Source organism: Miniopterus schreibersii (genome assembly GCF_964146895.1).
Source record: "Miniopterus schreibersii genome assembly, chromosome: 2".
Taxonomy (NCBI): domain Eukaryota; kingdom Metazoa; phylum Chordata; class Mammalia; order Chiroptera; family Miniopteridae; genus Miniopterus; species Miniopterus schreibersii.
The window spans coordinates 95,985,076-96,002,234 of record NC_138102.1 but is presented as its reverse complement, the minus strand read 5'-3'; the positions used below and the strand labels follow the sequence as shown (position 1 = coordinate 96,002,234).

At 40.8% G+C, this 17,159-nt stretch overlaps 1 protein-coding gene across 5 annotated transcripts in view; it reads left to right on the top strand.

Annotated features, from left to right (window-relative positions):
• The window catches only part of IFT88 (intraflagellar transport 88), a 132,479-nt gene that overhangs the window by 101,057 nt on the left and 14,263 nt on the right, over positions 1–17,159 (top strand). For all 5 annotated transcript variants that reach the window (XM_081129766.1, XM_081129765.1, XM_081129764.1 and 2 more), the window contains 2 exons: positions 89–195; positions 6,962–7,028. In XM_081129766.1, coding sequence (XP_080985892.1) covers positions 89–195; positions 6,962–7,028 — 174 coding nt within the window. The remainder of the gene's footprint in view (positions 1–88; positions 196–6,961; positions 7,029–17,159) is intronic.

The following is a 17,159-nucleotide window of genomic DNA, read 5'->3' as shown; positions in this document are numbered from 1 at the left end:
AACTGTGCCCCAAAAGACTGGTTAATGATTTGTTGTACTTTCAACACAGTGCACAAATACTTTTCTAAATGTACTTTTTACAATTTAGGTCTGCGTTTCTTGGTTCGTCTCTGCACAGATATTGGATTAAAAGAAGTTCAAGAATATGCAACAAAACTCAAGAGGTTGGAAAAAATGAAAGAGATAAAAGAACAGGTATCTCATATGGGCCGAAAACTACTGTCTGTTAATTTTCAAAATGTCAGCCTTCTATAGCTCAACTGAGTGATGTTGGGGCTTCTGTCAGTAAAATGAAGTTGAAATTGTTTTGCTCTGGCATAAAGGAAACACAATAACTAAAATCGTACTTTTAGGATAAAGTTCTGTCAAAAGTAAATTTCCAATAGGAAGAAGTACAATAGACTCACGGTCTTTAGTGGATCATACTAATAGACAAATAATTGTAATTTCACACAATATGAAGTAATTTATTTAGTCATTTTACATACTTAATTTTTAGATAATAAGTTAGTTTATACTCTCAATTTTAATTTAAGAGTCCTGTGGCCCATGGAAACTAAGAGGCAGTTATTTGTGTACAGCATAGTACTTTTCCCTCTATAGTAGAGATGGCTTTGAGAATAACATTAACATACATGGAAGCATTTTAAATATATTTCTATGTTCCATGCAGCATGTGGAATACCAATGTACTTATCTTTACTTCTTTAAAAGAATAATTTCTCCGAAGTTTGAGCCGAGAATATTTAAAAGTTTAACATGATTTTTCAAGTATCTGCCTTTCATAGAAGATATATTCACCCTCTATAGATAGAGATTCAGATTAACTTTCCCATTTCTTATAGTTTACCACTTAATTTTTTCATTTACTGAGTTGTGTCTTAGTTGAGCAATTATACCATCCTCTCTCTTTTGGTTACCTTTACTTTTGCTTCCTCTCCCCTATTGACTTTTCCTCTCCCCTTTTCCTCTTTCCTTTCTTGCTTTCTTGCTCTATGATGTTAAACTTTTGTTTTTCATATGACTACTGTGGACTAATATTCATATGGACTGAGTTTATTATAAATATATGAATGTCATTGAAACTGCTTTTCCTTTCTAATTACTACTCAGCCAACTTGGTTCTTCCATCAAAATATTTATTTATTCATTGACTATTGTCAACTTTTGCCTATTTCTCTCACAAACCTGACCTCTAATCCTTATGTTATACTCATTAAAAATAATTCCCTAATTAAGAATACTTTGGTAAACTTGTTACCATATGAGTTACAATTGATGCCTTTAGATCATTTGTTTACCTTACCAAATTATTAATGTCTCCCTGTGCTTGAGCGAAACCTCTTTTGGTAATATTTTATCACTATTCTCCTTGTAATCTGTATAAAACCAAGTATCATTGAGATGTCTTCTTTTATTATCGCTTCTCCTTAATGTCTTCCCTTCCCACCTAGTTATTTCTTCATCTTTAGGATTAAAGCTCTGTCCTCACCCACAAAACACTGTCTCTCCAATTTCCTTGAAATCAATTTCTCTGTCATTCTTCAGTACTCCTCATTAAATCTTACGTCAAAGAAACGTTTTCTTGATGTTTTCTTTTTTTATGTTTTGCTTATAAACACAAAGCAAAGAGGAAAAGTTGAAAAGAAAGGTCCTAGGAAGAGGAAGAAGAAGCTTAAAGAGAAAGAATTCTCATATATCTGAGAGCCAGCTTCTCAGTTAATTGTTGCAAGCCTGTTTGTCTTTTCTAGGTTGTAAGTGCAGAGGGCAGGGCACTCTTTTCTGGCTTGTGGAGCACAAAAAATACTATTAGTCATGAAACAAGATATAATAAATAAGCTCCTTTTCTAAGTTTGAACTTAAAACTTCTTGTTACTTTTTCTCTGTTTCTTGTTTAGAATCAATCCTTAACATCTTTCCTATGTAATTAGAATTTCTTCATAAAATCATTGTTATGCCAGCCTAATACCCTGCTGTACAGATATATCTTGATTTCTTTTAACATTTCCACAATGTTAGACAGTCACATGTCTTTTTTATAGTTAGTAACTTCCTATGTCTGATTTTGAGGTGCTTCTTGCCGAAGCTGTATTGGCCTCTGTGATCATTTATAGGAGATCTCTTCCATGTTGCTGACTTGAGCCGTTAGTGAAATAGCCATGTAATGGAAACCAGGGACAGTGTAGCTAATCATCTGGAACTGCTTAAAGAACATAGAATTGACGCCCAGTCTCTGTCCCTGTCTCTCCTCTGGAAGGCTGATAATTGCAGCAGTTTGACAGCAGGAAGAAACAGAAGTGTAGAGCCTGATAACTTCCTGCATGATGTCAGCAATCTTTTGGTGACAGGTTTTCCTTTCATTCCACTTTACTGCATCTGCTTAACTAGACATTAATGATGACAGCTGATATTTATTGATTTCATGGTGAAGCGCAGGCATTGTTCTAAGCAATTTACATGCATCAACTAATGTGATCATCCCAATAATCCTATGATGTTGGATGTGGTATGATTATTACTACTTTTTACAGGTGAGAAAGCTGAGTTATATAGGGCTAAGTAACTTTCTGCAGGTCACCAGCTATTGGGGGCAGACCTGGGATTCAGATCCTGGCTCCTAACACTGTGCCTGCCACCTTAGGAAGATCAGAGAGAGAGAGTGATACAAGTCATCATTTTTAGTTGTATACAGTCCTTACTTATTCTGCATCCAGCAAAGTTGCTAACTTGTACCATGAATTAGATCAAATGTACCTTGCCATCAACTCACCATAATATAATTAGGAGTTAGGGTCTCAGAACAGTACTAGTAAAGTATGGTCTGTGGACCAGTAGAGCTTCAGAATAATCAGGGCATTTGTTAGAATTGCAAACTTTTGCGCCCCAGCCCCGACCTGCCCAAACCCTACCCCAGAATTACAGTCTCTGAATATGGATCCTGTGTATGTGCTTTTTAAAACAGTTCTCCAGGTAATTTTTATATTAACTAAAGTCTGAGAAGCACTAGTGTACAGTTTATGGTCCCAAAGGGCCACCTTGCAAAAGATCAAATACCAGCTCAGGGGATGGAATCGGATTTAAAGGTGGGGGGGGGGGGAGAGTAGACATAAAATAAATCAGGCCATGGAATTTTAAAAATTATTTTTAAATGGAAAAGGATTTGTGTAGACCTCAGAAAGAAAGATAAATCAATTCAGGTTTATGTGGGTCAAGATAATATATCTCCCTTAGCCGCTAATGCCATTTTTAAGATGTTAAAGCCAGAAGGTTGTTTATATAGAATAATTATCAGAGAAACTCATCGTCTTCCTGGAACTATTACAGAAAAGAAGACCGTTCTCCCCTTTGTGCTCGAAGGATCACATTCTGAGTAAGAAGAAACTCCACCCATATGTATTCATTAGTGACAGCAGGAAGCAATTCCAGGCACAGGCCAGTGGGCCAGGCAAGAGTCACTCTGCCCAGTCTGGACCCTGGACCCCAGACCCCAGAGCAGTGCTGTATTTTAAGAGATGTTCATGTTTCTGTCAGACTTGACTCTTTGCTAGGGAAAGAGCAGAGTGAGAAGAACAGGAAGTGAAGACAGTATTTTAAATATGAAAAAGAAGAGAAAAATGTCAGCTAAAATTACAAAGAGGATTAGAAAACAAAAGGAAATTATTAGGAGGCAAAAGAAAATAGATAAATAATTTATAAAATACAGGAAGTTTTAATTGCTAGTCCAAAAATAGAAGTATATTAGTAATTCATTCCATTTTTAAAATCAAATTTCTGAAATTTCAAAATTTTCAAATAGAGAAACTCAGGTATGGTGATCTCTAGAAAAAATATTTGCTATTGTCTCCCCAAAGAAATCAGCAAACAATTCAAGAAATGCTTTATTTTGTCCAAATTGACAAAATATCATGTGATGTTCAAAAATAATATAAAATGTAGTTGGTATTTATCATCAAATTTCAGTTATTATCAAAAAACAATGAAAATAAGTATACCATCTATTTGAGCAGAAACCCTTTTGGTTATATTTCCTAAAAGAAAAGAGATTCAGCAATAAGATCTCATAAAGGCATGGCTTTCAAATTGACTTACAGAAGAAATACAAAATTTAAAAAAGTTTATGTATGTAATAAAAGCTACAAGGATGTCTTGCACATTTTATGCATTATGGCATTTACAAAGTCTAACAAAAATGTGGAAGAAAATATGTATCATTGATATCAAATTCATGGTGATTTGAGCATTGGTTACATTTTCTAGGTGCAGCTTCCCAATCACTGCCTTTGTTAGAGGCCATTGATGCCAGTGTCTTCCTGTCCTACTTCTGTTAGTCCCCATTCCTCCTTTCAGGAAACATTTATCACAATGTGCTGTGCTCTGTGGAAGACACAGTGCTGTGTAAGAGCTGGCCCCATACTGAAGGTGCTCGTAACATGGGAGTACAAGATGAACACCAGTTCCTCTAGCCAGGGTCATGTGGCATGTGAGGGAAACAAGAGCTGTGGGAAGAGAGATGGAGGGGTTCAGCTTCAGAGGAGGACTCACATCATTCCTGGAGGAGCTAGTGTTTAGAGCAGGTACGGAATCTCTAGGAAGAAGAGTGCAGGAAGTTACAGCCATGTCCATGCATTTTTTGGAGTTTTCTCTTGAATTTGAAATCAGAGCCGGTCTTCTTAAGAATCCTTAACTAGGAAACAACTAACTGCTATTTGTTTATTGGACAAAAATCTAAGTCTTATTGAACAAAAGCATATGTGGTGGACAGGACCCTGGACTTATTTCCTGGCTTGACCATTGGCCAGCTCTGTGACTCAGAAGGGACATTTGTTCTTCTGGACCTCATTCTCATTAGCTGTAAAATTGGGAGAGTATTCCAGATCACCGCTTCTCAAAGGTCTGTGGTGCAGTTAATTTTTTGTCCCAATCTGTCATTGACATCACTAGCAAAATGATCACGCACTTGGATGTCAGAAATGTGAAATCAATATGCAAGCTTGTCAACCCTCACCCTCGAGTTCTGTGCTCACTTCAAGGGTAGGTGACAGTTTGTGGGGTGGCAGGTTATTGGCCTCCACTCTGAGTAGAACATTTAAGGCTCTGATTTTATTCCAATTCCAGAGTAGTAGTAGAGGACATATATAGTCATATGCTCATATCGAACAGTAGGTATAAAAGGAAAAAATGTTTCTCACTCTCAATGCCTGTTTATTTAATTTGTCCCATTGTTTTATTTGTATCTATTTTGCTCCTCTTGCACCTACCTTTTTTTTTTTTTCAAAATTGGAATGGCATATATGTTTCAGAATAGGAATGCCATCTTTTTTTATATTATTAAAAAAATGTTCTTTTAAAGTTAGATAGATTACTTTTTTTTTTTTTAATATATCTTTATTGATTTCAGAGAGAGGAAAGGAGAGGGAGGGAGAGAGATAGAAACATCAATGATGAGAGAGTCATTGATCGGCTGCAGCCCGCAACCCGGGCATGTCCCCTGACCGGGAATCGAACCCCGATCGCCTGGATCCTAGGTCAACACTCAACCACTGAGCCACACCTGGCCGGGCTAGATAGATTACTTTTATAAGTAACATTTTAATTCAAATTAAAATGTACAAAGAAAGAAGTGAAAATCACCCATCCTAGCACTTTAAGATCACTATCAGCATTTTAGTATGTATCTTCCTGGGCATTTTACAAATATATACAAACATAGTAATACATATATATTTTTAAATGGTACTTTTTTTTACAAAAATGGGATTTTTACAAAAATCCTGGCTTATAGCCCCCACACTGTCCCCCCAAAATAATGTGGACAGAGTTCCATGTCAATAAACAGACGTCTGTCATTTTTTTCCCCTCTGTCACTTTCTGCTTTGTGTTCCATTTTATGGCTGCTTCCCTCACATTTTAGTTTTGCTGTGATGAGAATCATTTTATCAATTATTATTCCAGTGTTTCCTCTTTTACCTGCCATCAGGCCCTGCCTCATACCAGTCAAAGGGAGACTTGAAGCAGCTTGTGATATAAAAATTCTAACACTTAAGCAAAACACAAAACAATAAAATATAAAAGGAAAACTAAGAAGGTCACGGCTTGGAGGTATTTCTCTTTAAGGGTGAATCTGTGTCTAAGAAAGTAGACTATTAAACAGATAAGGCATTTGTGAGGGTTTTTTTGGTTTTTTTTAATCCTCACATGAGGATATTTTTTCCATTGCTTTTCAGAGAGTGGGGGGGGGGAGAAACATCAGTGTGAGAAAGACACATCAATTGGTTGCCTCCCACACTCGCCCCAACCAGGACCTAGGATTGAGCCTGCAACCGAGGTACGTGCCCTTGCTGGAATCAAACCTGGGACCCTTCAGTCCTCCAGCTGGCACTCTAACCACTGAGCCAAACCGGCTAGGGTAGTGAGATTTTAATAGTGCTTTTATTGTAGAAGTTGAATTTCAAAAGCCAAGTTGCCTTTTTTCCCTGTAATAGTTTAGGTCCAACCATTGTAGAGTAGGACCAATGCAGGAAATAGCCTTTTAATAGATTATCTTCCCTTCTCCCACCCCTCCAGATGATTGTGTTTAAACCTGAACTTCCACACCAAGAGAATATTCGGGCTTTAGGATGTTTGTATAAGCAGAGGTTACACTGCAGTTAGAAGTGTAAGTGCCATTTGAGTGTTGGAGGGCAGGCTTTGAACCCCAGACTTACAAAACAACATAGTCTTTATTTCCATAGAACCAACTAAGGTAACAATCAATTTGACCCCAGCTTTCAGGAAAGTAGGAACAGTAAGTCTTCAGAATTACATAGTAACATTAATTTAAAAATCAACTTTTAGTTATATTCAACTTCAAAGAAATGAGTTATTCTTTTAAACTCATCTTGTTCTTGTTCTTGTTCTTGTTCTTGTTCTTGTTCTTGTTCTTGTTCTTGTTCTTGTTCTTGTTCTTGTTCTTTTGTTCTAGCGCATAAAGTCTGGCAGAGATGGCCCTGGAAGTTCCCGCATCAAGAGAGAGGGTAGTGCTGGCAGTGGTAAGTATTTTCTGTCATCTTGAAGTTGTGGATTAGTACATGGACTTCTGGAAACATTTTAATCCAGAAATGTTCTTTATCTGTGTGTGTGTATTGTATACACAGTAAAACCTAATTAATTTTGTAGGCAGTCAGTCTGATATGTAAACTGAGTGTAAATGTTGGTGATTTTTGTTCTTTTTTTATTTTTTTTATTGATTTGAGAGAGAGAGAAAGGGAGAGACATTGATTTGTTGTTCCACTTATTTATGCATTCATTGGTTGATTCTTTTATGTGCCCTGACCAGGGATTGAACCCTCAATCTTCGCATATCGGCACGATGCTCTAACCAACTGAGCTACCCAGCCAGGGAGCAATTTTAGTTCTTAACCATACCTGTTTCTGCTAATAGCATAAGAAACAAGTTCAGGTTGGCTATATTATCATAGATGTCCACCCTAATGAGGTTTTACTCTGTAATATTTAAAATTTACATTTTAGAGAAGTAAGATGGTCATATAGAATGTGGACAGTCCCAGGTCTTCAGTCTCACCTTCAGTTGTAGAAACAGTGCCAGTCTGGGAACTCGAGAACATGGTTCTTGTTCCAGTCTTAATCATGACAACCATGTGTCTCTGAAGCAACCACATAAATGCTGTAGGATTTAGGTGATTTCTGAAGTTTTTTGCATCTCCAAATGCCTTCATTCTGTAACAGCTCGTGACATCATTACTTAATAAGAAGTTTGTTTGGCAAGTCTTCCTTCCCTTTTTCCCATCAACAAAATCTACCTTCTCTCTCTACTTCAGGGGAAGTTAAACTTAGTAGAAATTTGCTGGTTTTAAATAAACTATTAGAAAAATAAATGCTAAATGAGACCAATAAACACAGCTCCATTCTCTCACACCCCTACTTAGCAGGGTCGTGCATATGTGACTCAGTCTGTGCAGCTGCCCGGCTGCATATCTGTCTGTGATCTAGGAGTCAGGACAAGGCAAGATGTGACCCTTAGGCAGGTTTTTCATTCCACAAACATTTAATAGATGCATCCTCGGTGCCCAACACTGTGCGCAGTGCCAGGGACACAGGGATGAATAAGATGGTGACCCCTGTACTCAAGAAAATTCACACAAGGAGAGACACGCAAGGAGAGAGCATAAGGGTTCTAGTGCTGAAGGTGCTGCCACAACAAAGACAGGCAGGTGTGTTTTCTAAGGTTCAGGGCTAGAGACTGCACCAGGGACAAAGACTCTTTCTAGAAGTCAGAGCTCTGCTGCGCCAAGTATGTAGGGCAGTTAATCATCAGTGCCTCTAGTTCTAGCAAGGCAGCCTGCCTCTCCAAGGATCAGTCCAGCTCTTCCCACTGGACCTCACAGTCCTGACTGGTTAGCCCTCAAGTCACAGGAGCTGTTGCCCAGAGCCTGCATCCCAAGAGTGCCAAGGGCGGGCTGCCACCTCAGGGAGCAGCCATCTCCTGTCTCGTCAGACTCCTGGTCACAATGGGCACTGGTCGCCATACTGTCCTCCCAGCCCTCAGATATACCTCAGTTTTGCCCCTACCCAACCCCTACTCCTGTTTGACTGTCGGGGATTAGATTTAGCTGCGTCCTGGGTCTGAGAAACGGGCGCCTGCAGTTGTGGTAAGCCAGAGACAGCAGTCCAGGCCCACAGCCCCTCTTCAAGCCTCTGGGGCCAAGTGTGCTGTGAAATTCAGCATTTTTTGGAGTTTAGAAAAGTAATGTGGTGCATTAGCTATGTAGCATGTAATTCCCATGGGAGCACCTCATCGTCAAATAAAGTATTAATTCAGTGAAACGTGAATATTTACATTGAGGATAAATAATGGCTAAAAATCACTTCAAGGCAAGTTAGGGTTTATGCCCCAGAGGTTTACATACTGCCACCTGAACACATGGCTTTCAGACCTCTTTATTTGGAATTGTAGAGGAGGGATCATGGACCTGAATTAACAAAAATGTTCTGAACGGCCGAGAAGTCAGCAGACCAGGAATTGTGCTTCATTCCACTAAAGAACCTCTAGAAGGCCGCCAGACTCACTTGCTGCTGCTGGTTCACCCTTGCTCTTAGGAAGCAGGCTGTCATGATACAAGCTCTTGACATTGAGTGTCCCGTTAGGGGATAATTGTTTTGAGTAACCCCTGGGGAAAGTATTAATTATTTACTCAGATTCTGAGAACAGATTCACCACCCTCTAAGTATCCTACTTGTCTCTAAAAATCTTGAGTTTAGAGTTACCAACCAGTCCCTCCCAAAACAGCAGCAGCAACTTTATGGGAAGTTCTCAGCCTTCCCTGGTAACTCATGAAATGTCTCCAGTGTTAATCCCTAACCTGAGCCTGACTTACCCTGATGTCTTCACTTTGAAAATCTGCTTCAGAATCATCAGGACCTCCTAACAGGATGCCATGGCAGGCCCAGAACTATAGAGTAGGTTGGGGCTTAACCAGAGCTCCAAGAAAGTATCCCTAGGCCAACTCCAGTGTCCCCCTCTCAGAAACATCAGAAAGGCCAAGGTGCACCTCAGGGGCCAACAAGGTACCAGGTCCTCAGAAACGAAGAGCTGCCTAGCCTCCCTAGGTGACCTTTCCCTAATACTTCTGGAATCATGCTGTGCCTCAGAACCAAACAGGCCCAGACCTCCTCCGCAGTCAGGTCAGGTCGGTGAAGCAAAGACTGACACATAGGAAAGGTGAGCTTCCTGATCTGACACTTGCGTGCAGAGAGAGGCTTCTGTTAGAAAGTCACCCCTGGTCCCGGCCTCCTCACTGCTGCTTGTTCTTGTTCCTGCTTAATGAACTTCCCTCACTTCAGTCTAGCAGATAGTCGGCTCTCGTACACAAATAAGCTTTATTCTCACACAAGGGCAGTTTGGAGTAGAAACTGTGGTATGGAGGCATTTTTACCAGCTGGGTTTCATGTTCCCAGTTCTCTTGGCACAAGTTGAAGGCACTAAACAGTTCCTTCCCAGGAGACTTGCCCGCTTTCTCTACCATTTGCTTTTTTGTTTCTTATTTCTTCCCTTCATCCTGAAGCCCAAGTTGGAGTGCCTCTTTTGATGACAGGAATCATGTTTTCTGCCTCCTTTCTCCAGTTCTCAGTACAGGCCCAGGGCAAGACTGTCCCTGGCTTTGAAGTCTGAGTAAATCATGCTGTGGACCCTTCTCTCACTGCCCCCTCTCTTTTTCCTTGTGCCCCTCCAGCACCCCGTAGCACACTGGACACACCCCCATCCTCAGTAGCCATCTACCCCCCTATACACACACACACACCAGCAGCAGTCACTCTGCATGGCTGTCACTTACCATTTGCTATTTAGGAATTACCAGCACCAAGAAATCATTTAGTCTGGCCCTGCCAAGAGAACTGCAGGCAGGACTCAAAATTCAATAAATCTAAGAGCTTTTTTCAGAGCTAATTTTTAAGTTGATAATTTTGTACAGCCCGTGAATGATGTTTAAATATCCAAATGGCCCTTGGCAGAAAAAAGTTTCCCCACCCCTGCTCTATGTAAAGGGAACCCTAATCTCACCCATCTCCCACCTCTAACCTGTAAAACCTAGACATGCACATTTACAGCTTAACATGGAAATATTTGGCCCTTCGACCTGGATTAGATGCACAGTGCAGTTAGGAGAAAGGGATGATTTTTATGTGAATCCAAATAAGGCCAGTCATAAGTATAAAAATTTAAATGCACTTCCTACAACTTGGTTTTTAGAAAATTGCCTAGGACAAAGGACCGTGGATCATCATTAATCGTTTATATAAAATAGCTATTTCTGAAATGCTTGAGGGTCCTTGGAAATTGTTCTTTTTTATGGATCAGACTGGTCTCCTGGCAGCTTGATTTTTGCTGTTATTAATTTGCTCAGTAAACCTCAGCTCCCTCCATCTACAGTGGTTCTCAGATGTTAGTCAGAATAACCTGAGAGCTGACTACCCAGCTCTAGTGCTTCTGAGTCAGTCAGCTTCTGATGGGCCAGAAATCTGCATTTCTGACAAGGTCCCAGCTGATGCTGCTGGTCTTGGGACCACACTTTGAGAACCACTGCTGTATCTCCAGTGAGATAATACAGGATTAAATGTGACAGAATGTCAATAAAAAGGCCACCACATTTAAAACTGCAGTGTATGGCAGTGTATAGTCCCAGCCTTGGCCTCTTGTCCTGGCTCTGTCACAGCCGAAATAGTATAAGCATTACATGCACAACCCCACAACCCACAGAGGGCTGCACCGTACCTGGCACACTTTGAGGCTCAACACCACAGTGGAACTTCTTTAGTAGTAACTATTAGAGGATAGTTAGCAGTATCATGGTAGCATATTCAGTGTCACAGACCCTGCTGGTCTGATCGTGTTACCTGTCTTCTGGCACAATGGTTCTCTAAGCCAAGCGCCAGCACACTTTTCCCATAGAGGCCCAGATAGTAGGTAGTTTAGGTTCGAGGGCCGCGTCCTCTCGTGCCACTGTGATGAGAGGCAGCATGGACAACATGTAAGTGGATGGGCATGGATAGGTCTCAAACTTCATATTCAGACACTGAAATTTGAATGTCATGTGTCACAAAATATTCTTCTTTAGCTTTTCCCCAACCATTAAAAAAGTCTATAAAACATTGTTAACTCACTAGACAAACAAAAACAGGGATGGGCCAGGTTTGGCCCACAGACTTTACTTAGCTGATCCCTACTCTATGCCCAGCTCTCCATGAATATTCTTGGTCATGCCCAGGTGGCAGTTCAGGGACTTCCTTTTGACCAAAGCATCAGTTACAGCTGTCTAATCTAAGGGTACAGCTCTACAATGAGACTATCGTTGAACTTTTCCTCTTAAAATGATCTCAGCTGTTTACAGCTCAGCCACCTCCAAATATGTCACACACAGAATAATGGAGTGATGAGACTTTGTATCAGCAGAAGATGCTCCCTCCCTCTCGCCCTTAGCTTATGGCCCTTAGTTTGGGGTCGTTTGAATTAGTTCCTCAGTCCTGGTATTCATTCAGGATCCGTGGACTCACTTTTCCAGGTTACTGCATCTTATGTGATCTTGGACAATTACTTAATCTTTTGTCACAGTTTCCTCATCAGTCACAGGATCTACCTGGTAGGGTTGTTGAGAGGAGGAGCTGAGTTTATACACAGGAAGCACTAGCAAGGGTGATTCCTTTGACAACGGAGACCATGGGCAGTACGCAAATTCTAGTGTCCACCTCTGGATATAGTGATGTACGACCTTGAGTTTGTTGTTCTCGATTTTTTTCCTGACACCGCAGGCTCACGTGTATTTATTCATGAAGGTAAATGTCAGCACATGGATCACTGCCTTACCGTTTATAAAAGAAGGCTTTTAACAAAAATGCTAGAATTATATCTACAAATGAGTGTTGGTTTTTGAAGTTGCCAATCTGGAAAGTAGAACATTTATTCCAGTAATGCTATAGTTAATCAAAACATTCGTCAAACACCTCTTTTGGAATTTCCATCAGAGGCAATTTACAAAAAGCACAGAAAATCCAGTCTAAAAATTTTACAGATATGTGTACTATACATATTTAAATGTGATAAAATCTCTAAAGTATATTACATATATCTACAAGTATATACACATGTATACATATTTTATACATACAGTTACTTCCCTCTGTCCCTTTCAGTCTTTCTATCAACAAATAAACTTTTGTGGAGTTCCTTACCACAGGTACTCAGGAAATACCAATTCCCTTCCAGCTCTTTTCCCATATCCTTTTTATATGCCAAGTACTGAGTTAAGCATGTAGGATGTGAATTATAGTAAAAACAGAAAATAAATAAATAAATAAATAAATAAATAAATAAATAAATAAATAATAGTCTACTTTGCTTCCATCCTCACTGATCCCTTCACAGGCTCCCTCTGCCCCTGAGTGTTGCCTATTACACTGGCTGTCAGAGCCTACTTCAGTTTTGATGGGTAATATACAATTAAGTGAACAAAAGGAAGGAGTGAGTGGTGCAGTTAAACTGAGCCTCAGCTGGAACAACGTAAGAATGAGCTGACATTCTCAGAGTACAGCTGGGTCCTAGCCATGGGTCCTGTGCAGTTATGTGCCAGTTGTATCATCTGTACTGACAGGCCATGCTGCTGGGGGCTGGGAGGGAGCTTCGGATTGTGGCCCCTTAACTCTCAAAAGGGACGGAGCAAAGGAAGAGCAGTTTCCTCATGACAAAGGGTAGGTCACTTGCAAGTCAGACTACAAAGTAAGTTGGACAGTAGATTCATGTGAAAGGTCTCAAATATGCTGTCTGAAGTTCATTAGTGTTTCTAACAATAAACAAAAATTCCCTCATACTTATGGAGTGAGAGTAGTTTCCTTAGTGACTGTATTTTAGTTGGTGCTAAATTGAATATCATCCCAGGGATGAGAGAGGGAGAGAGAGGCCAAAAAAATTTTTAATGTCTAATGGAGAATGAAATCAGAGTTTATAGTTCACCAAAAGAGAATCACTTCAGAAGAGATTTCAAGGAATAAGGACACTATGTTTGTAGCACTCCGAGGAATGAGAAGAGTTTTTAGGTTTCATTTGGATAGCAGTTTCAAAAAATAAGAAAGTAATGGGATAGTTGATAGTCTTCCTAACTAAGGGAAATGGTGAGGGAGTTGAAGAATTATCGATATGTATTGATTAATTGAGCTTGAAGAAAAAAAGGGCCATTCAATTTTCAACAGTGTTGAAAACCCTAAAGACAGCGGTCTCAGTACACTGCTGGAGGCAAAAGTCAGATTTCCGTGATTTTAAGGAGACGCAAGTGTAAGATGCAGGAAGGTGGTGGAGAGGTTAAACTGTTCTCTTGTAAATGGTGGTAAGTATGCAACCTCACCAGTTATTAAAGAAATGCAGTTAACCTGTATGATTAGCAAGGACAGTTCTCCAGGATCCAGCGGGCACAGCCTTCTTTACAAGCTAAGTGCTTCTGGTGGAAGCTGAAAGTAGGACCCTGCACGGTGTGTTTGGTAATACTCTTCAAGACCTTTAAAAGGTCCACACCATAGACTCAGACAGAGAATTACTATACACACACACACACACACACACACTTATCACATTATTTATGGCATAAAATGCTGAGAATAAACTAAATGCTCAATGGGAAATAATCCTGGGTTTAATTGTGTTCTGAACAGTTGCCTCACTGTGGCAGTAACAACAGGCCCCTTTCTCCTTCCCAGTGCTGGGATCCCACATCCTGCTTCCCGGCCTGAGCTATGAGGGGTTATGTTGCCCTGTAAGCCCCAAAGCCAGAGTTGATACAACTCACAACTCTCAAGAAACAATCATATTTGCAACCAGAGAGCAATGAATAATAGTAATTTTACAATGTGGTTTCTTTCTCACTTTTCTGTAAACAAATTATTGTTCACTTAAAAGCATACTGAAGTCAATAAAATAAGAAACCAGCAGGAAAGTCAGATATTTTACTGGATTTTAAAAGTGTGTTAGAGGCATGGCATCATGGAAATTATTTATAGCAAATGTTTCAGGTAAAAGTTACCCACAGTTAGTGGACCTGATGGTGGTGGCCATGTCTCCTTTGCCTCTGCCATGAAGCACAATTAGTAGTCATCAGAATTTTAAAATATCATTGATGGTAGTAAAGATAAAAATCTATGTATTTTTCTTATTTTCATTACTAGTATAAATGTATTATGTGTTCAATTTGGTAAAATCATTCAATTTAAATCATAAAATCAGCCCAGCCGGGTGTGGCTCAGTGGTTGAGCGTCGACCTAGGATCCAGGCGATCAGGGTTTGCTTCTCGGTCAGAGCACATGCCCAGGTTGCGGGCTTGATCAATGACTCTCTCATCATTGATGTTTCTATCTCTCTCTCTCCCTCTCCTTTCCTCTCTCTGAAATCAATAAAGATATATTTTAAAAAGTAAATAAATAAATAAATCATAAAATCATTGCCATAATCTAATTGTTTAAATAATTAACAAAAATTAAGTATATTGCTTTCTATCTTCTCTTTAGTTATTCTATTCTGCTTTCAGTTTATCTACAATTGTAAATAATATTCATGCTCCTAACCACATTCTTTCTAAATAAGTAAAGACTGTCTTCCCTTGGAAACTGACTTCATTTTTATTTGAAGAGAACATATGGGAGGAGTTTTTGTAGTCAGCCTCTTAACTTAATTTGTCCATGAATAGAGTCTATGTTATGAAACTCACATTCTCACCAAAAAAGAACTCATATTTTAAAACTGTAACATTCGAGACAACAAGATGGTGGTGTAGGTAACCGCAGTGCCCTCTGCCTCCTACAACCACATCAAAATTATAACTAAAATACAGAACAACCATCACGCAGAACCTCCTAAAATCTAGCTGAACAGAAGTCCTTCAGGCATCGAACTGAAGAAGCATCGAGACTGGTAGGAGGGGCAGAGATGCAGGGCAGAGGCGTGGCCACAGTCCCACACCCCGTGCCATGGTTTAAAACTGGGAGGGATATCTCGGCGGTGGTTTCCTGGAAGAGTGAGGGGTCCCAGTCCCACATCAGGCCCCCCAGCCCAGGGTTCTAGTGCCAGGAAGAGAAGTCTCCACAACTTCAGGCTGTAAAAACCAAGAGGGATTGTGGCTGAGTAATGTGGAGGCTGCCGGAGCCCCAAGCAGCTCCTCTTAAAGGGCCAACCCGTGGACTTACTCAGACAACACTCCCTCTGAGCTCTAGCGCTGGGCAACAGCTTGAAAGGAACCTGGGACATTCAGGGAGGAACTAACTTGCCTGGAATCAGGGTGAGAGCTGGAGGGGCAGCTTTCTCCCAGACAGAACTGGCAGAGGCCATTGCTCCTTTGATGAGCCCTCCCATCTCACAGAGCCCACAGGCAGGCAACTTCTCTAAGTATTCATCAGCCTGACTCACACCTTTCACCCTGCCCTGGTGATTCCTGAAGACCCCTCCCCTTCCTACTTACAAGCTCATCCAAGCCATTTCCAGTGGCTTTTCTATGCAAGTGGCCTCTCTAGCTTCATGCTCAGGACTTACCTAAAATCTCTCAAACAAGCAGGAGCTGGTCTCAGTGTGCCCCATACCTCTCAGTAAGTGACCCCATGCCTGGCACTACCAGAAGTCTGCATTGGTTCATAGCTTGGCCTCTCCTGGGCACCTCCAAGCCCAGCACAAGTAGCAGCCGTGTACTGTTTGCTGTGTAACTCATGCTGGGTGGCCATGGGCAAGGCACAGGCAGAGGCTGACTTTGCACCTCCCAGGAGGCCCCAGAGACAGTGCACCTGGTGGTGAGCTTCGACAATGATGGATTACAACCCTACTACATCCACAAGTGACACATGCAAGGAGTGGACTTGGTGAACACCAAAGCTCCACTGAAGTAAATCCTGCTCCATAGGGGTGTCTCCAGCACAGCAGCTCTTTGACTATAGCTGCAGCTGTCCTCACTGCCAGTCAGCCTGGGGATCAATTCCTCCCAGTGATGCCAACAGAAACCAAGGCTCAACTACAACAGGACAGTGCACACAGCACACATAGAGGAGCACCTAGAAGGCCCAGCTCAGGTGACTGGGGAGGCTGAGCCACTGTGCCCTACAGGACACCCACTACCCAAGGCCACTCTACCAACTCCATGAGACATAGCAGTTCTACCTAATACATAGAAACAAACAACAGGAAGCAGCCAAAATGTGGAGGTGGAGAAACATGTCACAAGTGAAAGAACAGAAAAAAATCTCAAGAAAAAGAACTAAGTGAAACAGAGCCAAGCAAGCTACTAGATATAGAGTTCAAAACAATGCTTATAAGGATGTTCAAGTTTCTTAGTAAAACTGTTAAGGAAACTAGTGAGATCATCAATAACATAATAAAGAACCAGTCAGAAATAAAGGCTAGCCCAGCCGGGCATGGCATTGACCTAGGATCAAGGAGATCATGGTTCAATTCCTGGTCAGGGCACATCCTGAGTTGTGAGCTCAATCCCCAGTGTGGGGCATGCAGGAGGCAGCTGATCAATGACAACTCTCTCATCATTGATGTTTCTCTTTCTCTCCCTCTCCCTTCCCCTCTCTGAAATCAATAAAAATTTATTTTTAAAAAAAAAAGAAGAAATGAAGGCTACACTAACTGAAAGTAA